The sequence below is a fragment of the Phyllostomus hastatus genome, unplaced genomic scaffold, assembly GCF_019186645.2.
Source record: "Phyllostomus hastatus isolate PE091 unplaced genomic scaffold, TTU_PhHast_1.1 phas_scaffold_182, whole genome shotgun sequence".
In the NCBI taxonomy this organism is placed as follows: Eukaryota; Metazoa; Chordata; class Mammalia; order Chiroptera; family Phyllostomidae; genus Phyllostomus; species Phyllostomus hastatus.
In genome coordinates, this window is record NW_025334013.1 from 15667446 (window position 1) to 15695237 (window position 27792).

At 47.1% G+C, this 27792-nt stretch overlaps 1 protein-coding gene across 2 annotated transcripts in view; it reads right to left on the reverse strand.

Annotated features, from left to right (window-relative positions):
- Positions 1–1486: 1486 nt before the first annotated feature.
- The window catches only part of RHCE (Rh blood group CcEe antigens), a 34057-nt gene continuing 7751 nt past the window's right edge, over positions 1487–27792 (reverse strand). The window contains exons 3-12 of one of the 2 annotated variants that reach the window (XM_045859495.1): positions 27165–27176; positions 25282–25460; positions 18236–18386; positions 16709–16856; positions 15768–15931; positions 14129–14266; positions 11461–11594; positions 9314–9390; positions 6102–6175; positions 1487–1594 (exon numbers count right to left, since the gene is read on the reverse strand). In XM_045859495.1, the coding sequence (XP_045715451.1) occupies positions 1568–1594; positions 6102–6175; positions 9314–9390; positions 11461–11594; positions 14129–14266; positions 15768–15931; positions 16709–16856; positions 18236–18386; positions 25282–25460; positions 27165–27176 (1104 nt within the window). In that variant the 3' untranslated portion in view covers positions 1487–1567. Of the gene's footprint in view, positions 1595–6101; positions 6176–9313; positions 9397–11460; positions 11595–14128; positions 14267–15767; positions 15932–16708; positions 16857–18235; positions 18387–25281; positions 25461–27164; positions 27177–27792 lie in introns of both variants that reach the window. The other variant, XM_045859494.1, reaches the window with a different exon arrangement.

A 27792-nucleotide genomic window follows, 5' to 3' on the forward strand; every position in this document is an offset into this window, starting at 1 on the left:
TGAGTGAGCGTGTCGGGATAGAACAGCTCCTGATCCAGCCACCAGGCTCCTCAAAAGTGTCCCTTGTGTGCCACTGACCTGGCGAGGGTGGGGGAGGTGGTAATGACTCAGCTGTGACACATGGTGCTGGTGGGGACACGCAGTCACTCCACATCTGCCATTGATGGAAAGAAGAAAAGCATAAGGACTTGACGCTGTACTCAGGTGACGAATTTTGTTGGTTTGATAATAAGTTGGATCCCATGTTTCATTGTGTCTCTGAACTGAACCGCCACTAAGCTCAAAACAGACCAGCCAGGTCAGTCATATTTATCAACAGTAACTACTGGGAATTCTTGTAGTGTGCTCCTCTTTGGAACTCTGTTATCGCCCAGGCTCCCCACCTCGGCACATGGGGTTTTTTGTTTTAAGGAACTAGCTAACTAGGGGATATGTGTTCTTCAGACCTACAGCTTGAAATGTTTTCTTTCATAAAACTTACTGCAATTAGCCCTTCATTAAACACAAAATATCTCTCAGATGACTTACATCTCTCTTCCATGCCAACCATAGTTATCTCCCTGTTTGCAGTAAGCTTTGGATACGGCCTGGTCATCTGGGTGCTACTGGAAGAGGTGCGGTTGCTGTCATCTCACAGAAATCGGTCACGGGGAGTTTTTAGATCCATAGGATGTGAGAATTGGACGGGGTCTTAGAGGCTGAAGGCCACATTCTCTTTTTATGGATGAGAGACCATGGACGTTCAAATGATTTCCTTAAGGTCATGGAACTAGTTGAAATGATTTCCTGAAGGTCATGCACTAGTTTTTTAACATTGAGGCAGTGCACCTCCACAACTGACCACAGTTTCCTTCCCCACAGTTAAATTCCGCATGTGCTCCGGGAATAAGAGCTACCTTGAAACTGCTGAAATAAAAGCATGACGTCTGCAGGACTAAATGTAAATGAGTTCTTAATTTTGCCCTGGCTGGTGTGGCTCAGTGGATTGGGTGCTGGCGTGTGAACCAAAGGGTGGCGGGTTCAATTCCCAGTCAGGGCACATGCCTGGGTTGTGGGCCAGGTCCCCAGTAGCAGGCACACAAGAGACAACCATACATTGATGTTCTCTCCCTCCCTTCCCCTCTGTCTAAATAAATAAATAACAAAGTCTTAAAAAAAAGATAGTTCTTAATTTCACTACTTTTTATCTGCTCTGCTGGTTGTAGACAAGAGTTAACTGGGTAGGATACTTTATTAAGCATGAAAAAAAAAAATCTAAGAATTGTGAAAATTGAACCAAAATCTTAATTTTATGTTGCTTGCACCCAAGGAAATACTGGTAGCATCATTTTTAATGAAACCAAACATTCACTTAAAACTTATGAAATTACCACTTAGACAAGTTCTTAGTCCTTTATTTTAAATACCAAATCTGTCTCTGACCTTATTTTGTTATACACGAGGGGACCGCGGTAACGAGTGTGTGTTCAACACACACACACACACACACACATGCACAAATGTGGGCAACAGTAGAAGGAAGCTCTCGTGTTTTGGAACAGGCCTTGTTTTTCTTGGATACTTTTGCTTAAAATCCAACAGCCAAATGAGGAAACTGTAAAAGCAAAGCAAACATTTTATTACAGATGAACCCTCTACTCTTAAAATTTGTACACATATTGATTCTGGCTTGATCTTTTGAAATTTACATTGACACGCATGTCTCATAAAATCAACTGGAAGAGTTCCTAGACAGACCTCATTTTGTATAGCTCTTCACATGGAGCATTGCTAAACAGTCATCTGGCTTTATTTGAACACCTCTGGTGACGATGGACTCACTACCATTTAAAGGAGTTCACTGCATTTCCCAGACAGTTCAAACTGCTCATTTACACCCCAACACCCACTGGGCCTTGGTACATTCTTTGGAAAAGCATTTAAAAAATCTTTTCTTCTGCATGACAGCTTTCTAAGTGTATGAAGATTGTTCTTAGGTCTCCTCTGAGACCTTCTGCAAGCAGAATAGATCCTGAATCCTTCAGTTATGCCGCATTACAACATGACCGCTCATGAGGTTGTTCGGATCACAGAATTCTAGAACTGGACCTCAGAGTAGCAAACGTGTGTGGGGTGTTTCCTATGGATCAGTGTGCTTACACTTCACACACATTCTCTCCTCTAAACCCTTACCCCAACCTAGTGAGACATCACTATTATCGCCTCCAGTTCAGAGATGGGGAGACGGGCGCTCCAAGAGATCACAGAGCTAGAGGTGGCACCCAGATCTGTCAGAATCCAGCATGTGGACTTTGATCTCACTCATGAGAAAACATGAGTACAAATGAGGAAACAGAGCCCCAGAGAAGTAAAGCGCCTTGCCTGCGGGCACCAGCCTACCAGGGAGGGATGAGCTAGGACTAGAATTCGGGTCTGCCTTCCCGAACAATGCTCCGTGCACTGGGCCTCTCCGAGAGGCCGGGAGTCACTGGCAGGCTCCTCCTCTGTTTTCCGGCTCTGCCTGAACAGTGAGCTCTTGTTGTGGCTGAGCGAGCATGTGCTGGGCCCTTCCTGTGTGTAGAACGTTTCTGTTCAGTCAGGAGCAGGGGTGATACCAGGGTGACAAGACTCGGTTTTGAGAATTTTGCATAAAACAGCAGGAGGCGCTCTTAACACATTTTGTCATGTTTTTGTGCCAGAACAGTGGTGGCGTTTATATTTCTTGGCAATAACATTATTTTAAAAAGAAACTGCAAATACTGATTCAGAAGCCAGTGGAGGGTCTTTGGCATCTGGCAGTCATTCAGAGTCCAGCTCGTGAGGTTCATCCTACCATTGCGCTGAACTCTAGAACATTCACGTTACCGCATAGTTTCCCCCACGGAAACCTGTGGGAGCTCCCAAGTTGCCCGAAGGGATGCTTCAGGGGGCTCTAGCCATCCTTCCTCCTTCTCTTCGCCCACTTTCTGCTGAGCCAGGTTGCTCTCGCTCTCAACATTCCCCTCGCAATGCCTTTCACTTCCTGTCGCTTGGCCAAATCCAACACAACTCCCACCCAATGTTCTATTCTCCCTGACCTCCCCAAACTCATGACCTCCTCCTCTGATTCTTCGAGCAGCTGCTGCCAGAATCACTCTTCTTAACAGGAAGAGCTGCGCACATGGAAAGAGCCAGTCCTTCCAAGTGGCCGAAGCTGCAGTTTCTTTGTTTATACCCCTACACAAACAACACTCGGAGCAGCGACTGAGCCACGGTAGTCCTGCAAAAACAGTTTCTCTCTTCAGAAAGGTTCGCTGTGGAGTTCATTTTCATAAGTGGATATCAGTGGGCCCTCGAGCTCTCGGAAAGCAAGAAATAAAATCCCTGGTTTATTAAACTGAAATAAAGAGTTGAAGGAAGTAATTTATTCTCTTAGTGAAAGCACAGGAAAAATTGTGTTGTGAACTGAATTTTTGTAAAGCAGCACATGGGTTAGGATCATTGCAATCTACAGGAAGACAGAGAATTCATGGATGCAGTTCCTTGAGACCTACAACCCTATTTTACATGGAGCTGCCTCTCTAGCACTCCACACGAGGGCTCTGTCACATTTTAGGTAACTCATCTGATGGAATTAGGGAGTGAACAAGCGCCTCGTGCCAGAACCGTCCCAGGGTGAGGTGGGTGCCCCATCCCGGCGAGCGCCAGGTGTGGCCCGGACAACCTGGGACAGGTGCATCCCTCCTGCCCCCCCAGAAGAAGTCTGGTTCTGTAAAATGCAAGAAGGGCATTCAGTAATGTTTGGAGTGTGTTTCTGGATGGTTTACAAGAAAAAAAAAATCACTCCTGGATTTATCAGCTCTGAACTTTTAAATTCTGCCTTCTGTAATGGATATTTGGCTTTTCAAGTGTAAGATGTAAGGGCTAGACTGCTGAATAAATGCTTATACTCGGCTGTGAGAAAGGAAATCAGGAGATGGGGTGGGGGCAGAAGTAGTTCTCCAGTAGGTGTCCCCCTCCCTCCACGCACACATGCTGTGTCCTTGGAGCCAAATGGATACCAGTCCAAATTCCTCCCCTTCCACTTACTACCGCTGTCATTCTGGATGAGTTACTCCTGGTCTTTAAGATGGAAACACTTACTCTTGCACAGGGTTGTTGCAAAGATAAGATCAGAGAATGTTAAACACATCCAGCACAAAAATGGAAACAGTAGGCTTGCAAAAAATAATGACAGCTAGTATGCTTACGCATTCCTTCGTGTTTGACTAAATACCTAGTAATAAATTTTCATATGGGGGTTTGCAATTTACCCAGTGTGTTGTAGTTACAGACGTCATTATCTCCTTTGATCTTCAAACAACCCAGTGCGGGAGAACAAACGTTACTATTCTTACTTTACCAATGAGAGGGGGTGAGGAACTTGCCTCCCGATTCCTTGTAGAGCGGTGGCTGGAGTCCAGGACCGCTCATTTCCCGTACACCCTCTGCTGCTGCAGTGGCTAGTGTTAGGTGGGGTGCCCCAGGTTTCCTTTACTGGTTCAGCAAAGATGTACTGCCACTCAAGTAACTGAGCTGGATATTTGTCCTGATTGTGGTACCCCTGGTTGGTTAGCACAGTGCTTGGTATTTGTATATAATAGTTGCTCAATAAATAGTTGTGGAACGAATGGGTGGATTAAACCAGTTTTCTGAGTCCTTTCACGAAATCACCCAGCTTCTCTGCTGGAAGGGTAGGAACACTCGCAGGGCGCTGGAAGAGACTGGTTGCCGGGACCGGCGACTGCAGAGAGCAGCTCGTGCAAGAGGAGGCAGGTCACACACCACGACGTGGATGGCTCTCCGAGTAACACGGAGCGAAAGAAGCCAGACGAAGAAGAATATATACCATGTGGTTGCATCTATATCAGTTTGTAGAAAATGCAAACTGGTCCATAGAGACGGAAAGCAGGTCAGTGGCTGCCTGGGGGTGGGATGGGGTGGGGTGGGAAGGGAATAGCTCCAAAGACTCCAGGGAAAATGTCTGGTGGTGATAAATATGTTTGTTATCTTGACTGTCTTCATGGTTTCCAGGGGTGTAGAATAGATGTCAATGTATCAAGTTGTAGACTTGAATATGTGTAGTTCATTGCCCTTTATACCTCATGAAACTGTCTGAAGAAGAAGAGGGAGGAGACAAGGAAGGAGAGAAGAGGCAGGCTCTCTCTGCAGGTTCTCTCTGTTTTGCCCCGACAGACTCGAAGGCCCAGGCCCATGGTGAAGATGGCTCTCTGTCCCGTCAGCGCTCAGTGTGCCTGCTCATGGGCAGAGTATGGGTTGGCCTGGGACTCCGAAGGCCTGCTTCTGGGTTGCGCCTCTGCCACCCGCAAAGTATGATGCTGGGCATCAGCCCGGCCTCTCTTGGCCCCAGCCTGCCATTTGTAACAGGCAGTATAGCTGCTCCCTGCTTGCCCAGCCGACCTCGGCTTCGATTGGGAGATTGCCTGGAGTGTCGTCAGAGTACTCTGTGAACTGCGAGTGCAGGTCAAAGAAAGCAGGGCAGTGGGGTGACGTGTCTAGCCCAGTCATGACAACAAATGCTACAATGTAACACAGATGCTCTCAGTCCAGTGACTTGTTTGAGCTCTGTGTCCCTGGCTAAATGACCCCAGACCTCTGTGCTACAGGTTTCCTTGTGTCCACCAGCTGTGATTCGTAAGAGTCGTTCTAGATTCAGTTCTGCTGCTCGATGAGAACTCGGTGAGTCCTGGCTCCACTCTGAGCGTCTGTCAAACAAGGGGATTAGACCCGCTGGTCTCAGCAGTCCTCTGGCTCTTGCGTTCAGGATTCTAGCACCTTTACATTAAACTGTGTGCCCACTCCCATGACTCCAGGTGGAGAGAAGTGTGGCAAGAGTCCGTTCTCTTATGCCTGGCCTTCCATGACTCTGAGGCATCAGGGAAATGGTAGCTTTTACCGCCTGCCTGCCCTCCCCCCACCACGTGCACACCATGGATTTGCTCCTCCCGTGTTTTGACTTTACTTCATTTTCTCGTGTTTTTACTTTACTCTCGTAAACACCGAATGGACCTGTGGGCCCAGATATCTTTTTAAGTTCATTCACTCAAAAATCTATGACATTAATATGTGAAAAAATGTCTTACCTCCCAGAAAGCTTGGTCATCAAAATATTTAGCCACGTGAGGTGCTCTCCATATTCTGATGTTTAAGAGTAAACCTGTGCAAATTCATAAGTAAATGTTCAACATTGAGGGCACAGCATTTGTTTATCTCAACATTAATCAAAATGTCCTACGTCAACTATGGTGCCTCAACAGAAATCCTGTTTTCTTCCACGACCAGGAGATAGACAAATCGAAGCACCGTTCTTCCTGGACTCGCTTCATTTATTCCATAGACACCTTTTGACAGGAACTGGCAAGAGCAATTATTTCTGAAAGATTGAGGTTGCACTGAGAGGTGTAGGGTAACCGTGGATGCGACACGCTCCCCCAGATAGAATAGAGCTGTCCTATCCCATGATGCCCCCACTTATAAGCTTCTCCATTTCAAACGCGAGAACTACCATGGAGAGCCACTCAAGGTGGGCACCCCTGTAGGTCCAATAAACTCCTGCCAACTGCAGCTTCAGATCCCACTTGTGTAGTTAGGAAAGTAGTTCAGGACAGTTTGCTTTGGTGCCTGTAATTTTCGCCTGTCCAGCTTCTGCCCAGAGAGCCTGGCTCTATGGATTCCCCCAGCTGCACAAACTCTGCCGAATTTCCCAGGATGCATGAAAGGACAGATCACCTTTCCCATGAAGCAGGGAAGTGCCGTTCATAGATTTATCAGTGTATTGTTAATGATGATCGGTCCCAGTGTATTCAATGGTAAGACTGGCAAGAGTAGGCATGCGCATATTCATATTTTCTTTTTATCGTGCATGCCTTCAACTGATATTGGTAGGTAAGGTGCAGTTACCCAGAATTACTCAGAAATGATCTCTATCGCCCACGTCAATTTTCCAGGTAGATGAGGCTTACATATCACTAACGAAAATCCATCTGAGTACATAAATCCACAGTGCATTTCTTGTCCTATGAATTACCACTGAACAAACACATTTAGACCTTTTGAACCATTGCTGGGAACACCGACCAATAACATTTCTGTAAAACGCAGAGCAGGGGTGTAGCTGTGGAGGGTTGTTGGCCTGCTCGTCTGCAGGCCAAGCCTTTTGCGTTCTTGTGTCTGATTTCAAGAATGTCTCTTCCTCTGTGAGGCTGTATGCTCTCACTTCTGACACCCCAGTGTGCCTTACCTCCTGGAACCGACCCCGCCTCCAACCTGCTGTTTCTGGTCTTCCTGAACCGGAAACCCAGCAGCTACGCCTGATGGGACTGTCCCTTCAATAGCAGAGACAGGCCTCCGACGATGGGGTCTCCTGACCAGTACAGTGCTTGGCTTTCATGGGGCAATTTGGGGCCATTTGGGCTGCTTGGGGGCCATTTCCCCTTTTGTTATCCAAGTTCTTTTTAATCACCAGTTCCCTCATGCCCAAAGCAACATGCAAGGAAGAAAGCTCATTGGTTTTAACTCTTAAGGGAATAATATAGGTGTCATTTCCGCTCTTCTCTTAAGTGTAAGGAACTCCCCTACCCCCAGGTCCTTTATAAGACAGTGTCAGTGTCACTTGGGTAACAGAGTGACTAATGGTGAATGAGGAAAGAACCCAGGTATAGGGTTTCGGGATGAAATACAAGATGCTCAGCTAATTTTGAGTTTAAAAAAAATGACTACCTTATACTTTCATTTGCTCAATCTGACAGCCCTACCCAGGATAGAATGTCAGCTTACGGAGGGAGGCATTTCGCTTTTTGTTCCAACGATTGTGTGTGTTCTTTTTTTTTCTCTTTTTTGTTTTTTTTCCCTCTTTTGTGTTTTTTTCCTTTCTTCATTCATCTGTTCTTAATTAATCACCTCTGCCTCTGTCAAAAGCTGAGGCCAGGTGGTGCGGTAAGGGTATTTTAGACAATCTCACTCTCTAAAATTACCCAGGTAGCTCCAAAAAGTACCTTCATATATATTTTAGAGCTGAAAGGAAGCCAAATGATTAGTTACCATAACCTTTTCACTGTACAGGGAAGTAGCTAAGCCCAGAGAAAGTAAAGTGATTCGATGCCACACGACTCATTAGTGTCTGCCCATGCTATTTTGCCTCTTGTTTGGTGTCCACCCCCCAACCCCCCCCACCCCCCGTTTAGGCACACAATATAGGAGCGCCTAGTCAAGAAAAGCTGCTCACTTATAGAACGAAAGTCAACATTTCTGAACAGGATGCATATTTTCACCTGGCATATAAGATTGGCAAATTAATAACACCTCAAGATTAGCTGCTGTTCTGTCATACTGCAGGGGCAAAAACCGACTTCAGTCCTCTGTTTAACGGTCTCCAGTGGCTTTCTGCCTTTCAGAGTGACCTGGCTCCTCGCTCCCACTCTGGTCTCAACCACTGCCACTCTCCCCCTCCCTCCATGCACGTCAGCTCCACTGACCTCCTCTGCCGCTCCCTAGACATACAGAGCATGCTCCGGCCTCAGGGCCTTCGCACTTGCTGTTCCTTCTCGTAGACTGCTGTTCTCTAACATGAGCTCGTCATAGGTCTCCCTCCTTCTCTCCATTCAGGTCTCTGCTTAAAGGTCCACTGACTAGACAGGCCTCCCCTTACCACCCTCCCGGAGGAACAGCCCACCCTCACACTGACTCTGGTTCTCTCACGCCGATTTATTTCTCTTCATAGCACTCATTACCCTCTTATACAGTATGCATTTATTTGTCTGTGTATTGTCAAATAGAATGTCAGCTCCATGTAATCGGGGAATTGTTTTATTCATTGCTGTGTCCCTAGTGCCTAAGAAAAGTGTCTGGCTCATAGTAGATATTGAATAAATATTTGTTTGAACCAAACACTCTTATGGACACCCTTGGGGAATAAAAGGTAAGCATTTTTAGGCATAAAAATTTCCTTGGCCTTCTGTACAAAACTGGGTAAGATCACCGGCCCTGGCCCTAAGGGGCTGCAATGCCACCACAAACTCCTATTTATAACCTTAGCACAGTCTCTTCCTTTCCCTAGTCCTCAGAGTCCACACCTATTGCAGTGACCTTGAGGACCTTTCCATTTCTAAAATGATGTGATTCTGTGTTTGTTTGTTTGTTTGTTCATCCAAGTCTGAGCCCTTGTGTCATTTAGCTGGAGCGGAGGAAGTGGGTTTGCAGGGGACGGGATGGGCTATCCACCTCCAGCCACGGGGCGGGTGCACGCACAATCCAGGCCCTGTCCCTGGGCACTGTGGGAGGGTGAGCCCACACTGACCTGTCAGGAGACCAGATGCCAGACCCGTGGCCACGTACAAGCCGAGTGTCCCACTGCTGATGAGCACCTGGTGGAAGCTAGAACTGACAAAGCAAAGATGGTCACATTCAGGTATCAGGCGGCAGATGTCGTGGCGACAAAAAGCACTGCTTGCATGAGCAGTGACACTGTCAGGAAGGGCCATCAGGAAAACAATGTCCTCTTCCTGGTGGTACATTTCCCTGTCATTTTCCTGCAAAGCCATGCTGACATGAAGGAAGGGAAGGGGCAATGCCAAGATCCTATTTGGCTTACTTTCATCCTCAGAGCCCATGGATAATGAACTAGACCAGGAGTTAGAAAAAACAAGTTCAGGTCCCAGTTTTGTCACTAGTTGCGTGACCCTGGGAAGGTCACTTAACTGCTTAGAGCCCAGAGTTTCCTCATTAGGCAACTGAAGATCAAGTCAAGGAGGGGTGCAGTTTGGTTATCAGACCCATCTTCCCTGCCTGCCCCCCTTGAACGTGTCCCACTGTTCGCTCTCCTTCAAGGCAAGCTTGGGACTTCACTTAAAACAAGGAGGTGGCCCTAGGAGGACATGTACATGACCTTGCAGTTGACAGAGATTTCTTACACAGGGCATACAAGAGCTAAACATAAAGAGAATAATGGTAAATTGGACTACTTTAAAATTCACAGCTGTTCACCAAAAGACACCCTTAAGAAAGTGAAAGGTAACCTACAAAGTGGAAGAAGGTATTCACAACACATGTATCTGACCAAGGGTCTATATTCAGAACATATAAAGAATTCCTACAAGTCAATAAGAAAAAGACAAAGGACACAATAGAAAAATGGGCAGAAGAACTTGAATAGACATTTCAAAAGAAAAAAACATTCAAATGTCCTAAAAGCCTATGGAAAGTGCTCCACTTCGTCAGTAGGGAAATCAAAATTCAAACAGCGAGTCTGATGGTCACATGGCTGACACGAGGGGAAGGAACCATGGCGTGTGAGAGAACACCTGGGCAAAGGGGACTCGCGTGGGCACATCGGCGCAAACCACAGCGGAGAGCTGGTCGTGCCCACTGAAGTGGGTGCGTGAGTACTGCACGGCCCAGGAATTCTCCTTCTAGGCACACATTCCCTACAAGGGCTACCCATATGTGCCCCTAAAAAGCGTTAGAACATTCATAGCAGCAATACTAGAATGTTCATAGTAGTTCCAAACTAGAAACTACCCCCATGGTCAGCAATAATGGATCAATAAATTGTGCTGTACTCACACAATGGAACGTTGTTTTAACTGTGTTTTCTTGGATTCTACAATTGGTCTACTTGGTGCTCACTTTTCAATCACAGTTTACATTCAAGATTACCTTCTATTAGTTTCAGGTGTACAGCACAGTGGTTGGACAATCACATGCTTTACAAAGTGACTCCCCTGATATCAGAATTTGCACTTCTAACCAGTTCCCAGGTGATGCTGATGCTTTGGGAACCACTGCTCTGGGAGAGCCAGAGTCACAGAGTTTGGGGTCTAGAAGGACAAGTGGTCCAGACCGTCCAGGTCAGCAGCCCATGAGCAAAATTTGGCACATGCAATTTTTCTAGAGATTTTGAATCTTTTGCCAGTGCTTTGGGAGAGTACCTAGTACTTTCCTGAATTAACTTATTAAATCCTCTTAACCCCATGGCTCCCGGGCTCAGGCAGCTGCCAACAACCGTGTGCGAGGAGCTGGTGACCTTCACTCACAACTGGTGACTGAAGCCCAGAGGAGTTAGGCAGCACGCCCTGCTAGTGAGAGGTCAAGACGAGCCCGACTCCCCGGCACACTCCTCACCATGACCTCCACCATCCGAGGTTGAAAACTGGACTCAACTGGCTTGGGCCTGATTGCCCTGCTCTGTCTGCTTTTGGGGAACCTCAACACTATCTGCCTCTGCCTTGCACCCGGGCTTCCCTCTCGGGAAGAAGTGGCCTGAAGAGGTGGTGACCCCACACAAGGTAGGGGCCAGGCGGAATTTCTGAACAATATTGGCCAACACGCAGTGACTGTGGTCTGCTGAGTACCTGGCCCTGAATGCACGCCCTCCAGCTAGGGGCTCTGGGCACATTTCTTCCTGAGTTAGGTGGGGGTATGAAGAAGGTGAGGCAAGCAACTCACATGAGAGACCCGACCCGGCTTGCCTTGCGCATCATCAGGATGATGTAGGTGATCCCTCCGAGCAGACCCGGCAGGCCAAATGTGTAGTGCACGCCGCAAGTGTCATGGATGCCCAGTAAGTGGTCAAAACACACCTGGGGGACAAACATCATTATAAACAGATTTACATGTGAGACTGGCATATCCTACCCACCCTTTCCACAGATCCTTGGCATCCCAGGGCCACCAAAAGGAGATGGACTTCAGGGCTCACCCAAAGAAGCCCTTCTCAGATTTGACTGCATGCTCACATCACCTGGGCAGCTGGTTAAACTACAGAGTCAGATTTAGCAGCTCTAGGGCCTGAGATTCTGCATTTCCAGCAAAGCCCCAGGGAATGCCAGTGCTGCTGGCCCACAGACCCCAATCTGAGAAGCAAGAATCCAGCCCAGGCACTACTCGCATTTCGGGCTCTACTTCTGTGATATGAAGGGGGCTGTCCTGTGCGTTGTAGGATGTTTAGCAGCACCCTTGGCCCGCACCCTCTGGATGCCAGTAGCACCCCCAGACTAGTGTGTCAACCAAGAATGTCTCCAGGTAACGTCAGTTGTCCCCAGGAATAATCGAGGCCTCCTGCTCTAGCCGCAACCTACCTGCCGTTCCAAAGACAACACGGCTGATTCGAATAAAAATCAGAAGAAAAGAATCTGACCATACCTTCAGACTCCCATTCAATGCTCCTCCACCTCACCACTTGGCCTCCCAGATGGCCAGGAGCCAACAGATGTGGGTTCAAATGCGCACTGACCGGGCTAGTTCCTGCTTTAGGCTCCCCGCGGTCTTCCAGATACAACTCCAGACCCCTCGACTAGCTCAGGAGATAGATACACCTGAGCGCCTGCCCTCTCTCCAGACTCTGGTCCCACCGCGCTCTCAGGTGAACTCAGGGCTTCAGTCCTGAGAATGTCTTCCTGTTCCCCGTTTGGGCCACAGGCTCTTCTCACTGTCGAGCCTTTGAACACGCTATTCCTTCTGCCTGGAGTACATCTCCCCCTTCTTTGCCCGGCTGATGTGAGTTATCTGTCAATGCTCAGCTGAGGCATCCTCTGCTCTGGGAAGAATTTCCTGACCCATCTCAGGTTGGGTTAGATGTGCTCCCGGAGCAGCTATCACTCTGAGTTGTGCTTATTTGTCAATTTGTATTCACTACACAATAGCTTGGGAAGTAGGGTAGAGGTTAAAACATACGTGATGAATGAATGCATGCATGAATGAATAAGTGAGTGAATGAATAAATTAGTGAATTATCTTTTTTAAAAACATCTCACCCAAGATCATGCTTATTGATTTTAGAAAGAGGGGAAGGGAGGGAGAGAGAGAAGGAGAGAAACATCAATGCAAGAGAGAAACATTGATCAGTTACCTCTTGTACTCACCCCAACAGGGGACCGAACCTGCAACTTAAGCATGTGCCCTGACCAGGAATCAAACCTGCAACCTTTTGATTTATGGGACAATGTTCCAACCATTAAGCCACAGTGGCCAGGGCTTGAATCATGTTTGAATCACTCCCCCGGTGATAGAGTCAGGAAACTGAAGCGGAGAAAACAGCAGACTCTGAGCCTGGTGGTAACTTACGCATGTTTTGCTGCGCACCTCCCCGCTTTCATTACAGGGCCGCCAAGCCAGAGGAGATAAAAGACATCTGTTCTCAGTGAGATGAAAAGCGGACTGCCCCATCTCTGCTCCAACCAAACTGTTGGTGAGTTCCTCCTGGAGCTGAAACTGCCTCCCTCGATATCCACTGCAACCAAAGGCAGCTTCCTGTGCCGCCCGGGAGTGGCTCCTCTGCTTCCTACCAAGCCTTCAAACCCATGAAGACTTGTCATTCCTAAATATTTCTCTAAGAAGTGTATCATAACAAATTGGCTATAATAAAGTGTTTCAGTATCATCCATGCCTGTCGAATATTGCAGGAAGAAAAATCCATCCACTTAGAAGAACTAAACAATCAGAAGTGGACATGACTGGGCTCTGGGTCCTGCCCATCTTTCTTCCAGGTGCTGCCCTTCCCGCCCCCCGTTCTCATGGTTCATGGGCAGCAACCATATATGTACGACATGCCCCACCCACCCCCACCCCAGCCAAAGGTGGGCACATGACCTAAGTTAGACCAATGAGCCCCTTGTTCGAAGAACTTGAAATCTGGGCCAAGAGATGCCGCCCAGCTGCTTTCTTGAAGAGACAGACTACATTCTACCCTGTGGAATAGCAGTAGAACAGAAAGGAAGTCTACAGAGAGAATAAAGCAGATATTCAGGTGAAACAAAGAAAGAAGAAGATTAAGGATTCCTTGGGCTCCCCACGACACTCTGCCATCCCTGGTGCCAGCCATTCCTGAGTCCCCAGCAGCACCCCAGTCCTTGGGGTTCCTGACATCCCGATGGCCTTGTAATGAACTCTCCCTTCTGTCTGAGCAAGCTTGAGTGGGTTCTGTCACTGGCTCCCCAGATCCTAACATATGCACCATCCAACCTGGGTGAGTCCCTCCCCCAAACTTTGAAGCCAAATGGAGAGAGCGCCAGCACCTGTCTAATGCAGCCCATAGTACCATATGGTGGCCCACCGTGGTTCCAGGGTCCTTCTGGTCTAAGACAAGGCAGATGGTGTTAGTCGCCCAGCTCCTTACCGGCAGGTACTTGGCTCCCCCGATGGAGATCAGCCCAGCCGTAAGCCCCAGCACCATGGCAATCCAAGGCTCTAGAATCTGGTGACCCGGGATACTCATAGCCACACCTCCCGCCAGCACTGCATTGTGGATGTGAGTCTGCAAAGAAACAGCCTGTAGGTGAACGCAGGGAGGCACAGACAGGACAGCACCTTGCCCGAAGCTCTTCATCCAGCTGGTAGTAAGGCAACACTGTAACGTGCTCCCTGCTCCGATGGTCCTGGAACCAGCCACTCCCCTCTGCTGAGACTACCTGGCCTGTGTCCACGGCCTTATCTCACCCCACTTCTCGGGCTCAGGGGGCAGTCGCCCTGTTGGGAGGCATTTAGGGGATCAGCTCGAAGGAATCATTCCTCGGCACTCGGCCGCCCTCACACTCATTGGGGGTGGGTCCTTGGGCTCTGCACAGTCCAGCACTTCAACGTTCCTCCGGAAGAAGGGGTTTGGGGTTACACCTGCTTAATACAGGTTATTGTGAGAACTAAATGAGTTACCACACATGAAACCCTTAACCCAGTGCCTGGCATGGAATGCAAGTTAATGCTCAAGAAATAAAAGCCATAGTTAATCTGTTTTTGTTATATTTATTGGCTACTTGGTGCCTATGCCACTCTGCACGACTGAACCCAACACACTGGGTCCAGAATCACATCTGCGCTGCGCCCTTCGCCCTGCAGAACTGGGCCTCGCCCCCTCTGACGCTGCTCACCCCTGCCCTGCTCAGCTCTGACCAGGTCCAGGAGCCTGGGCCCTCTGACCAGCCTCTGGGCTTCCCCGGCCCGCTGGCCGAACCTGCCTCCCCGGATGGCCCGACGTTATCTGATCCCAGACTCCTTGTCACCACAGAGCTCCCTTGTGGGGACACCCACCTCCCCTTAGCACCGTTAACCCGCCATCCACAGCCACATTCTCTCCACTCCAGGCCCCACCGTCTGTCTGGACTTTTCCCCGCCCCCCTCTGGCTGGCTGACCCCCGGCCCTGAGCATCACAGGAACTTGTTTTCTCTTTCACTCTACACTCTCACCATCTCCCCCCGACCCCAGAACTCACACGTGGTCTCCCAGCTCCATTGATAGCAGCAGCTAATGTTCGCCCAGCACTTTTTCCATAGAAAGCGCTTGACAAACCAAATTCAAGTGGCTTCACCAGGTCCACGTAGCCAGATTAACATACTTCTTTACTTCCGATTTTTATCATTCCAATCTCGAAATTTCTTGGGGTAAGGGGAAAGTTGACTAATTCTGCTTTAGTTTTTCTCTGCTGACTCTTGCTCATGGGGGCTGGCTTTAGTAACTAGCAGAAACGGGGTTCAAACCCGGGTCTGTGAGATGTCAACGCTGATGACTAAATCACCACCCTACCCCCACCCCTACCTGCCCCCGCCAGCAAGCCTTTGATCAGTGCACAGTCTCCCAAGTTCCAGTGCCCGTTTTACCACGCAGGGCTCTTCCTCGCGCTCCGTGGCACAGGACACAAGGCTCCGTCACCAAGCATGCACTTTCCCCAGCCACGGGGCCGGTGCTGCGGGGAGCAGGTGGGAACATGTGTGCGGGGCCTAGAAGACCCACGTGCTGCCCAAGGAGCAGCCCCTCTCCTCACCATGTTGATCTTTCCTCGGGGGTGAGCCAAGGCCGACATGGAGATGGCCGATACTGTGCTGGCTGCGAGAGCGTAGTAGGTGTTCAATATGGCATTTTTCCTTTCATCTTGTGTTAGCAGGATGGAGTTGAAACTCGGCCAGAACATCCACAAGCAGAGGGTGCCTGCGGGGCATAGGCGGTCATTGGCCAGAACCAGCATTCCTGCCCCCAGAGCCCGAGCCCCTGCGGACTTCAGACAGAGACTCCCGGGGCTGGCAAATCTCAGCTTCGTCACTCTCCCGCTGTGTGACTTTGGGCGCGTCATGTTCCTTCTGAAATCTAAAGTCGGTGGGGCCCAGCTAACCTACTTCACGGGCAAGGAGACTAAGGTCCTGAGGTTTCAGATCACCAAACCCCAGGCCTCCTGACCCTGGCCTTGTGATGGCCAAATGCTTATTTCAAAAAATTAACATGCTGCTTTCATTCAGCCCCACGGCCTGACCTTCAGTTGCCTGCTGTCAAGCGCACTGGCTGACTTCCTCTGAGCCTCTCCCCAGCGGTCTGAGTTCAGCCTTTTCACCGCAGCTTCTCCAAGCACACCAAGGTTGCTCCTCTGTTCCCACCCCTCATCCTTCCTCCACCTCAGTGTGGGGGGAGACCCAGCTTTCGTCACTCGTCCAATTCCCTCCTTTCAGTTGAGGCTGAACAGGTTGGATAAACTCATTTAAATTTAAATGTGGGGAGTGTCTCCTCTCAGTTGGAGAAGGATGAGGAGAGGACCCTAGAGCGGAAGGCCTCAGTCAAAGGTCTGAGTTCATGGACACCACGTGGGGAAACAGGTCTTGGTAGACGGGCTTCAGACGCCCCGGGCAGGTTGGTGACCCAGAGAAGTTTTCTGCAGAGCGCTTTGGAGCTGCCTGCTCAGTCCGGGTGTGAAACCGCCCACCACCTTGTCCTTACCCAGCATGGCAAACAAACTGGGGCTTACTGCCCTCTGGTCTTTCTCCTCCACTCCCTTGGGCAGAGGTCTTGAGAGGCACCAGGCCACAGTGAGCCCGAAATAGGCCGCGAACACGTGGATGTGCATCAGGCGTAAGTGGTCGTTCGACTGCAACAAAACCCAGCGGGAGCAGTGAGTGTCGGTGTCCCCTGCCCTCGGGCAAACCCCGCTGCTCCTCGGAGACAGCTCTGAGCGTCGCTTAGGAGGTGGGACCTGAAGTCACGAGATTGGTGTTTGGAGTTTATCCAGCCCAGCAGTTCCCCTGTCAGAGGAGCCCTATGAGTAGCTGAGTGTTTATTCCAGGGAGGGTGCAAGTTGGTTTTATGAGTGGCTTTTATTTTATATTTTTATCCTTACCCAAGGACTTTTTTTCATTGCTTAGAGAGAGAGACATGAACAAGGGTGTGAGAGAGAAACATCAACTGGCTAACTGGCTGACTCCCATACATGCCCCAAACAGGGATTGAACCCACAACGTAGGCATGTGCGTTGACCAGGAATAGAACCTGCAGCCTTTCAGTGTATACTCCAAGCACCTGAGCTACTCTGGCCAGCGCTAATCAGTAGCTTTCAAATGCTTTTGGCTGAGGTTCGCTTAGCTTAGGTGGGGCCAAAAGCCACAAGACCACACACCCTCACTACTTCCTAGTTTTCAGCAGAATTTCATGGAGTTATGAGTGATATGAACCTTGCAACATGAAACAGCCAGACTTCTCCAAACTGAACCGAAGTTTTTAGTAAATTCTAGGCATATGCTAATTTTGCTTTATGAATATCAAATTTAGTCATCTTTCCTGACTCACTTAGTGGGCTACTCCTAAATCCTGTCAACTGGGCCTTCAAAAAATATCCCGAATTGGCAGAAATTTTACCACCCCCGCTCACTGACCTCACCTTGGTTTAAGCCACCATCACCACAAACCCAAATTATTGCAACAACCTTCTTAACAAGCAATCAAAGTTAACATCCTCAGGAATGAGACAAATGCCACTACCTTGCTGAATGATCTCGGATAGTGCCTTCCCCTCTCTGGGCATCAGCTTTCTCACCTGTGACCAGCCTGCTTTCACTTGATTACACCTGGCCACAGGGTCTCAACTTACAGGGGAAGAGCTGGGAAAACCACTTGGTCTGGCCTCGGCCTTAGACTTTTGACCATTTTCCCCCATGAGGTCACATGTATCATTAGTGGTACACACTGACTGGTCTGAAAGAGGAGGAGGGCCATGCAGCTTGCTGGACCACAGCTGGTGGGGCCACCAGAATGAATTATCTTTTTATACATCCCATAATTATCTTGTGATTCCTGCAGTATCATATTTTGGACGTTAACAGCATTCATATGCTGTGTTTAAACATTTAGCACAGGCCACGTTTCTGTAACCTTATTTGGGCCTGGCTTTATTTTTTTTAAATCCCAGAAACCTCACCACATGGAGGCCACCCTTTCCACCTCCTCACCCTTCCTCACCGAACCACGACTCACATGGAGGACTTCCTTGTCCAACGTCCTGGTGGCGCTGAAGACGGTCACCTCTATCAGCACCATCACCAGGAGCTGCACTAGGTTGGCCTTCCCCAGGACAGCACCCGCTGAGATGAGCACGGACATAGCGCTCACGGTGGCCCGTTGAATGCTGGAGAGAGAGGGCGAGACAGTGACAGCTAAGGAGGAAGGATGCCTGTCATTCATCCACTCCTTTAACAAACGCTTGTTGAGGGTCTACTACTCTCTACCTGGCACTGTTCAAGACACTCAGGGCGCGGAAGGAGAACAAGAAGGCAAGGTTTCTGCCTCCGTGCAGGATTGGTGCTGCCCGGCCTGGGGTTTCCTTCGTCCCCCTCTTCCATCAGGTTGGCGTCTACACTCTGAGAGGCTGATCTCGCATCCACACTGAGGATGCTCAGAGGTTCTCACAGGTATGTTACTGTGAGTTACAGAGGCCAAATGTTCCCTAGGGCCTCCTCTCAGGGATATGACAACCGGGACTCCGCTTACAGCTTCTCTTCGGCCGTCATCACTTACAAATGCTCGATAGAGGGCGCTCTTCCCCTGCGTACCCCGCCAGCCACCTTCATCTGCTCTCCCACCGGGTTTGGAAGTAGGACAAGCCTGGCTTCCAGTCTCAGCTTTTCCGCTTGAGTGGCTATTTAATCTCACTGAGCCTGTTTCTCCATCTGTAGACTGATAATAAAATTATCCCATGGTAGTACTGTGGGGATTAGAACAAACATTTGTGCATGTGTATCTAGCACCATGGCAGCACAAAGAACTGAGGAGTAGAAGCAGGCATTATTAGCACCATTACTGATTCCTTCCTCCCCTTGACAAATGAGCAAGCTCAGTGCGGGGATTTGGAGGGAGAACACAGTTTTTGTTCTTAAGGAACTTACGATTCAGCTGGAGAGACAGAGCTGACATCATGAACCCTGATATCACTATTTGTGGTATAAGGAGGCTAAAGGGAGACACTGAAGACAGAATAGTGTGGACTAGACTAGTCAGGGAGGGCTTCCTGGGGGAGATGGCACTGAATACAGCAATCCGTGGTGGTTAAACCAACCCATCCTCCCCTGGGTACCTTTCTCTGAGACCCGTCCCTCCCTGGGAGTTGATAATGATGAAGCTACAACCACCACTATTTTCTAATAATCAAAATAGTTTATATTATAACTTAAAATAAGATTCTTTCACATAAAAAATAGCAAACTATAATTAATGCTTTTTCTACCCTCTTAGGAAAAGGACATTAAAAAGTGCTGGACATTAAGACATTAATTGCATTTCTTATATTTAATTTCCACATTTCACATTTGCTATCCAAATTTTACCAAGATCTAGTTCACCTATCCTTTATCTAGGATTTCACATTGTATTTATTATTTTAGAATTGCATTTATTAGCCTGTGGTTATTGAGCATTTGGAATCTGGCTAGTCCAAGTTGAGATGTGTTTATAAATGTAAAATATATCAGAATTTGGAGAGTCAGTATGAAAAAAGGAATTGGAGAACATGATAATAATGTGTTGAGCATCATGTATAACAGGCTCACAACCGCATCGCCTCATTTAAATTTTTTTCAATTACAGTGATATTCAATATTTTATATTAGTTGCAGGTGTAGAGCACAGTGATTAGACATTTATATAATTTATGAGGTGATCACCTCATAATTCCAGCATCCACCTGGTACCACACATAGTTATTACAATATTATTGACTATATTCCCTGTGCTGTACTTTACATCCCCATGACTATTTTGTAACTACCAATTAGTACTTCTTAATTTCCTTACCTTTTCCACCCAGCTTCTCAACCCACCTCCCATCTGGGACCATCAGTTTTTTTCTCTGTATCTATGAGTCTGTTTCCGTTTTGTTTCCTCATTTATTTTGCTCTTTTTATATTTTTTAAAAGGTTTTATTTATCTATTTTTAGAGAGAGGAGAGGGAGGGAGAAAAAGAAGGAGAGAAACATCAATGTGTGAGAGAAATATTGAGTGGTTGCCTCCTACATGCCCCCAAATGGGGACCTGGCCTGCAACCCAGGCACGTGCTCTGACTGGGAATCGAACCAGTGACCTTTCAGTTGGTAGGCCAACACTCAATCCACTGAGCCATACCTGCCAGAGCTATTTTGTTCTTTAGATTCCACATACCACTGAAATCATATGGTATTTTTCTTTCTCTCTTGGACATATCCCACTTAGCATAATATCCTGTAGGTCCATCTATGTTTTTGCAAGTGGTAAGATTTTTATTTTTATCGTCAAGTAATATTTCATTGTATATATGGACGACATCTTTATTCACTCGTCCGTTGATGGGCATTTGGCCTGCCTCCAATCTTAGCTTTGTAAATAATGTTGCAATGAACATAGGGGTACATACAAATATTTTCAAATTAGTGTTTTGGATTTCCTCAGATATATACCCAGAAGTGGAATTGCTGGCTCATAAGGCAGTTCTATTTTAAATTTTTTGAGGAAGCTCCCTACTGTTTTACATAGTGGCTGTACTAATTTGCAATCCCACAAACAATGCATGAGAAACTTTCCACATTCTCACCAATACTTGTTTGTTGATTTGTTGACAATAGCCATTCTGCCAGGTGTGAGGTGATATCTTACTGTGGTTTTAATTTTCATTTCTCAGATGATTAGTGAGGTTGAGCAACTTTTCGTGTGTCTATTGGCCACCTGTATGTGCTTTTTGGAGAAATGTCTATTCAAGTTGTCTTATTTCTTTCCTTTTTTTTTATTTTTTAAAGAATTTACTTATTTATTTTTAGAGAAAGGGGAAAGGAGGGGAAAAAAGAGGGAGAAAAACATCGATGTGTGGTTGCCTCTCACACACCCCCTACTGGGGACCTGGCCCACAACCCAGGCATGTGCCCTGACTGGGAATCGAATCAGTGACCCTTTGGTTTGCAGGTTGGCACTCAATCTACTGAGCCACACCAGCCAGGGTTGCTTATTTCTTAATTGGATTTTTTTTTTGTGTTGAGTTGCATGAGTTCTTTATAGATGTTGGATGTTAACCCTTTATTGGATGTATTATTGATTAATATATTCTCCCATTCAGTAGATTATCTTTTTGTTTTCCTGATGGTTTCCTTTGCTGTGCAAACCTTTTTAGTTTGATGTAATTCCATTTATTTATTTTTACTTCTGTTTTCCTTGCCTAAAGAGATATATCAGAAAAAATATTACTAAGAACAATGTCAGAGATGTTAATGCTTATGTTTTCTTCTAGGAGTTTTATGGTTTCAGGTCTTACATTTAAGTTTCCAATTCATTTTGAGTTTATCCTTGTACATGGTGGAAGAACATGGTCTAGTTTCTTTTTTTTTTTTTCACATATTTGTCCAATTTTTCCAATACCACTTGTTGAATAGACTGTCTTTACCTCATTGTATATTCTTGTCTCTTTTGTCATACATTAATTGAACATACAGGCATGGGTTTATTTCTGGGCTCTCTGTTCTGTTCATTGATCTGTGACAGGACTTATCTGAACAGCAGCCATTCTCAGACAGCAGCCATTCTCAAATAAGCAGTTATCTCAAGGTCGCATGGTAACCCCTGCTTTCTGCTTCTGTATGCCTACTTTCAGCAGCTGCACTCCTTCCCCCTCCTCCTTCTGCCTTTGTAACAAGAATATAAGCGGGCCCCAGCCTGAGCTCAGAGCCCAGAATTTGGAGATGATCTCCTCTGGGTCCACATGCGTGAATAAAACTCCACTTCGCAAACTCCGACGCTGTCTGAGTCGCTTTCCTGTAACAGATCTATGTGTTTGTTTTTATGCCAGTGCCATGCTGTTTAAATTACTATAACTACAGGGAACTGTTCCACGTGGTATGGGGAATGTAAACCAGCCCCTGATTCAGAAAACCAACGGGAAGTGAGGTCAGCACACAGGACCCACACTCACGGATAGGTTCTCCCGTGGGGATTCAGGTCTGCATTGGACCTAGGCTGCTATGAGGCTTGCTTTTGCTAAAATTTCCTCACCCTGAATTGGGGCAGAAAATGCTTACTGCATGTCTCTAAAGTAACTTCCTAAAGTCTGTGCTAAACCTCCCAAGTATGGAGTGTAACCAGTTCAGCCACTTTTCCCCTTGCATCTGAAACATTCTTCTCTTTGACATACATTCTTTCCTTTGTTATCTGTAAAAGGTAATCACCTAGAGGGAACCTGTGCATTGTAAATGAGGACCATCCTCAATGTAATGTACCCAGAAAAGCAACAGAAGCCTGTCCAGGCAGGGGTCGGGGCCCTCTCTCTTACACAGAGAGCAGCCATGCTGTCCCTTTTTCTCCACAGGACTTCTGCAGTCCGTGTTCATCACAGCCACAACGCACGGACCCCGCGGGCCAGAGTCCACATCACATAACCTTGAAGTATAGTCTGATGTCAGGCAGTGGGATTCCTCCATCTTTTTCTTCTTTCTCAAGATTTCTGTGACTGTTTGGGTCTTTTTTGGTTCCATGTAGATTTTAAGATTATTTTTTTTCTGGTTCTGTGAAAAACATCATTGCTATTTTGATAGGGATTGCGGTGAATCTACAGATTGTTTTGGGTGGTGTGGACATTTTAATGATGTTAATTCTTCCAATCCATGAGTGAGGTATATATTTTCACTTATTTGTATCTTCTTCAATTTCTTCCTTTAGTGTCTTTTAATTTTCCAAGTACAGGTTTTTTACCTTCTTGATTAAATTTATTCCTAGGTATTTAAATTTATTTTTTGGTGCAGTTGTAAATGTTGTTTTCTTAATTTATCTTTCTAATAGTTTATTATTGTTGTACAAAAAATGGTACCAGTTTCTGAATATTAACTAATTTCATATCTTGCTACTTTACTGAATTTATTTATTAGTTCTAGTAGTTTCTTGGTGGAATTTTTAGGTTTCTCGCTACATAGTATTATGTCATCTGCAAATAATGACAACTTTCTTTCTTTCCAATTTGGATGCCTTTTATCTCTTTTTCTTGTCTGATTACTGTGGCGAGGATTTTCTTGTTTAGATTTTAATCCCCCAAGTAACCATCTATAAATGGTGCTAGGGCACCATTCAGTACCTCCATTTCACGGAAGAGGACCCTGAGACTAGAAGAGGAGAGACTTTTTTTGGCAATGCCCACACAGCTAGCCAACAACAACTGTGAGGTTCAAACCTAGATGGCCTGGATTCAAAGCCTGTGCTCTGATGTCCGAACACAGCGGCCCCAGTGTTTGCTGCCAAAGTAGAGTCCTGGCTCAGAACTTCAGAGGGAAGGTCAGAGGGCAAAGGGCAAGGGAAGGAGTCTCACAGGAGCCAGGGCTTATTTAGAATCCCTTACTATGTGAGGAAAACAAAGGGCAAGTTGAATAAGACTGGCCCCTGCCCTGAAGGAACTGGTCATGGGTGACTTGAGGCAGAACCAATTCAGTGCCAAGTCAGACTGCATAGAGTGGGTGAGGCTGAGGGAAAGGGAGAGTCTCCATCTGGGCAGCGGGCCTGAGCACCACCCACCAGCCCAGTCCAGCTGGAAAGGTCAGGAAGGAACCCATCCTTCAAATCTGTGATGCCAACCTCAGCAGGGATCATGGTTGGGAGGATCCAGCCAGTCAGAGGTGGGGCAGGGAAATTCACTCAGGCTGCAGATGACCTTTTCTCATCCTTCTGGATTGAGTCAAGAATAAACAGGTCCCCGCAGGCAGGACCACAGAAGAAGGGAGCCCACAGACGCCTGTAGACGGAGGATTGGGAGGCTGACGGCTTGCGTGACCTTATGCCCAGGCCACAGGAGCACCAGACCAGGGCCACCACCGTCAGAATTCCCCCAGAACACCCTTCCTTTATCACTTCCCATGTTGTTACCAAGGCTATTGAATCCCCATGGGGATTTGCTCTAAAATGATTTAGAAGAAAAAAAGTGGAGAGGTTTTTGTTTTTGTTTTTGTTTTTTTTCCCAGGGCCAGTAGGAAGCTAACCAGACTGTTTAATGTCATGACTACTTAGATTGTGCTGGAAGATAATTAAAGCTAAAGCCATGTCACCACTTAGCGATGTGACCCTAGGCAAGCGCCTTCTGCTCCCTGAGCCTGGCCTGTACACCCCTCTGGAAGCGTTACACAAAATAGTCAGTCAAGTGCCTGGCACAGTGCCTAGGTCAGTGGCTAGCTCATGGACAGATGTTCAAGGGCAGTGCCCAGAGGTTTAGCAGGGTCTAAGAGGGGAGGACGGAGTGAGCTTGGGAGGTGACAGGTTCTACAAGATACCTCAGATGGCATTTCCAGTCATCCAGGCAGGACAGGGATTCAGAGTTACTTAAAACAAACAAAAATGATTTGAGGAAAAAGTTGTACCTAGTTACTCCCATCAAGTGCTAGCTAATGCTTTCTCTTTTGAGTGCCCAGCTCGACAGATACATACACTCCCTTGTATAAACCACTACCCAAGGGAACAGAACATTTACTGCACCCCATGAGGATCTTTTGTGCCCCTTCCTCACTCATAACCACCGCCTTCCCCAGACAACTATCATTCTGACTTCCAGTAACATGGGCTAATTTTGCTGGTTCTTAGAACTTCATATAAATACATCTAAACGGATCAAAATAAATTTAACAAAAGGCACAGCTACTTCTTGTCGATCAGCATTTGAGAACTGAGAGTCCTTTGTTTTTAAGAGACTGTCTAGCTGAGTGTAGACAGTTTCTTAAAATTTCTTTTTCTTTCTGTCCTATCTCCATTCATTTTCCTTTGAAGCCATATTGATTGGGTAAGTTTACACAATCGTATTCGGTAGTAACGAGAGGACCTAGGGAGAGCAGTAGATCTGGAGTTGTCAGATAAAATATATGATGCCCAGTTAAATTTGAATTTTAGATAAACAGTGAGTAATTTGTTAGTGTAGGTGTGTCCTAAATATTGCATGGTTTTGATGCTAGAAAGAGAAGGGGTCACCCCGGCTTTTCCAGAACCCACCCTCTCGGGCCCCGTACTCTCAAGGACCCAAAAGCGATCCCACTGCCAGTTACCTGGACAGTGTGATGACCACTTTCTCAAGGGAGAGCTGGTCCAGGAAGCCGTCCACCAGCACTGCCCACTGCACCCCGAGGGCCAGCATGCAGAAGTTGAAGGCCACGCTGCTCCAGCTGTATCTCCACAAAGACGAGGTGAGGAAGCCCAGGCCGAGGGCCGCCATGACGGTGACATCCTGGAGGAAGACTGACGGAGGTGACATCGAGGAGGAGGAGGAAGAGAGGCAGACAAGGCAGAGCAGTGATTTTCAACCGGTTTCATCTCATGGCACACAAATTAATTACTAAAATTGTGCGGCACACCAACATATACACTTTTTTGCTGATATGACAAAAAAAAATAGGTATAATTTTGATACATTCACACCGGATGGCTATTGTTGTGTTGGCTGTTGTCATTTTTTAGTTGGACAATCTAAGGCACAGGTGGCAAACACAAGGCCCCAGGGTCGAATCCAGCCCTCCACCTTGTTTCTACCCAGCGGCAGCGCCGAGCTCTCGCTGAACTGCTCTGGAGTAGTTACATTGATACAGCCCTAAAATTACATCCGGTCCTCTGAAGGCAACTGCGAGGCTGATGTGGCCCTTGGTGACAATGAGTTTGATGCCCCCGACGGAAAAGAGGTCAGTGCCCCGATTAAATAGTCAGGTGTTGCTTGTTTTGAAAGTTCTGCGGCACACCGGGTACAAATCGCTGAGGTAGAGGGTGGTGTGAAATTAGAGTTTTACAGAATGGCAGCTGGAAGGGACATTTAAAGATCATTTGAGAGAGCTTGGTCACGTTACTTCACCTCTTAGAGCCTCAGTTTTCTCATCTGAATAATGGAGGGTTCATGCCACATGGGGCCAAAGGAGGGATCAGATGAGCTAGACTGGTTAAACATAAAGGCAGGGCCTGCCTGGCCCGTCAACAGTGCTCGGGAAATGTAGCAATTATTATTACTACTAAACATAATGATGTGAGCAAGTGTAGAGCATCAGGGCCACTGGTTGGCACACAGCTGACACTCAGTACAGGTAATTACTTCTGCTATTGGGGATCGGGTTCCACCTCCTGGTCACGAGCATGAGAAAATAAGGCTATAGCGGCCAGTGGCTTGGCTCAGGTCATGCAGAAAAGAGTGAAGAGAAGCAGGGCCAGAGGTTCTGTTGGCAGAAACCAAATTATCTTTGCAGAAAACAGCCATCTCCCTTTGCTGCCTGCTGAGTCAGACCTGGTGGGCCAGCAGTAAACACCAGGACCACCTGGGTGACCCACACCTTCCTGAACTCAGGCCCAGTGCAGTGGCCGCTGTGTCAGGTGAGTACAGGAGACTTACCTAATGTTAGAGGGAGGTCCTGCGAAAGGAAAGGGGTGGATGCTTTGATTTAAATCCAGGCCTGAAAAATGGTTAGCAGCTTGGTCTCTAGCACTAGGCAAGCTTGGGTTCAAATCAGGACTCTGGCACTGTCCAGCTCTGATGTCTTCAGCTGGTTCTTTAACATCTCTGAGCTTTAACGACAGCCTACATTTATTAAGTGTTTATCTGGTACCAACACTGTTTTAATCATTTTACATAAACCATCTCGTTCAGTTCTCACAACGACCCACAAGGTGGATGCTGTTATTATTACAGTTTTTTAAAAAAGATTTTATGTATTTATTTTTAGAGAGGGGGGCAGGGAAGGAGAAAGAGAGGGAGAGAAACATCAATGTGCGATTGCCTGTCGCACGCCCCCTACTGGGGACCTGGCCTGCAACCCAGGCATGTGCCCTGACTAAGAATCGAACCAATGACCCTTTGGTTTGCAAGCCCATGCTCAATCCACTGAGCTACACCAGCCAGGGCTTATTACAGTTTTACAAATAGGAAAACTGAGGCCCAGAGGAGTTAAGGAACTTGCCCCAGCTGCTAGAGCTGGGGTTTAACCCTAGTGGGTCTGCTCTGAAGGCTGCGCATTCAACTAAAACACTATCTGCTCTGCTAGTTTTTGTGTCTGTGAAATGGGAAAGATAACCACACCACTTGCATGGTTTGGTGGAATCCAATGGCACAGTGCACAGAATCACTCTGAACAGTAAAGGCTGTTTTATCAGCAAACACCAACTATTTTTACACGTGTATAAATGTCTGCAGAGAGATCTTGAAGGAATTTTTTACCTTTATGGATATTGTATCTGGTTGGGGAAAGTTTTGCTTTAAAAGAAATGTGCAGTGTTTAAATTTGCTACAACCAGTTGTAGACAGTAAACAACTTCAAAAAAAGAAAAGAAAAAAAGCATCGGCTCTGAGTTCAGACAGTTCTGGTTCATTACAGCCCTATCATTCCCTATTAGGTTAAACCATACTAAATTGCCAACCTTTGACCATTTTTTGACTAAAAAATGGCAGTTTATATGTTTTGACTTCACAGCCGTGTGGCCTTATAGGTTGCTGAGTTTCCTCATCAGCTAAATAAGGGCAAACACCGCCCCCCACCCCCACCCCAGAGGGTGCTGGGAGATGTGAAGGAAGTAACTTTTGCTCC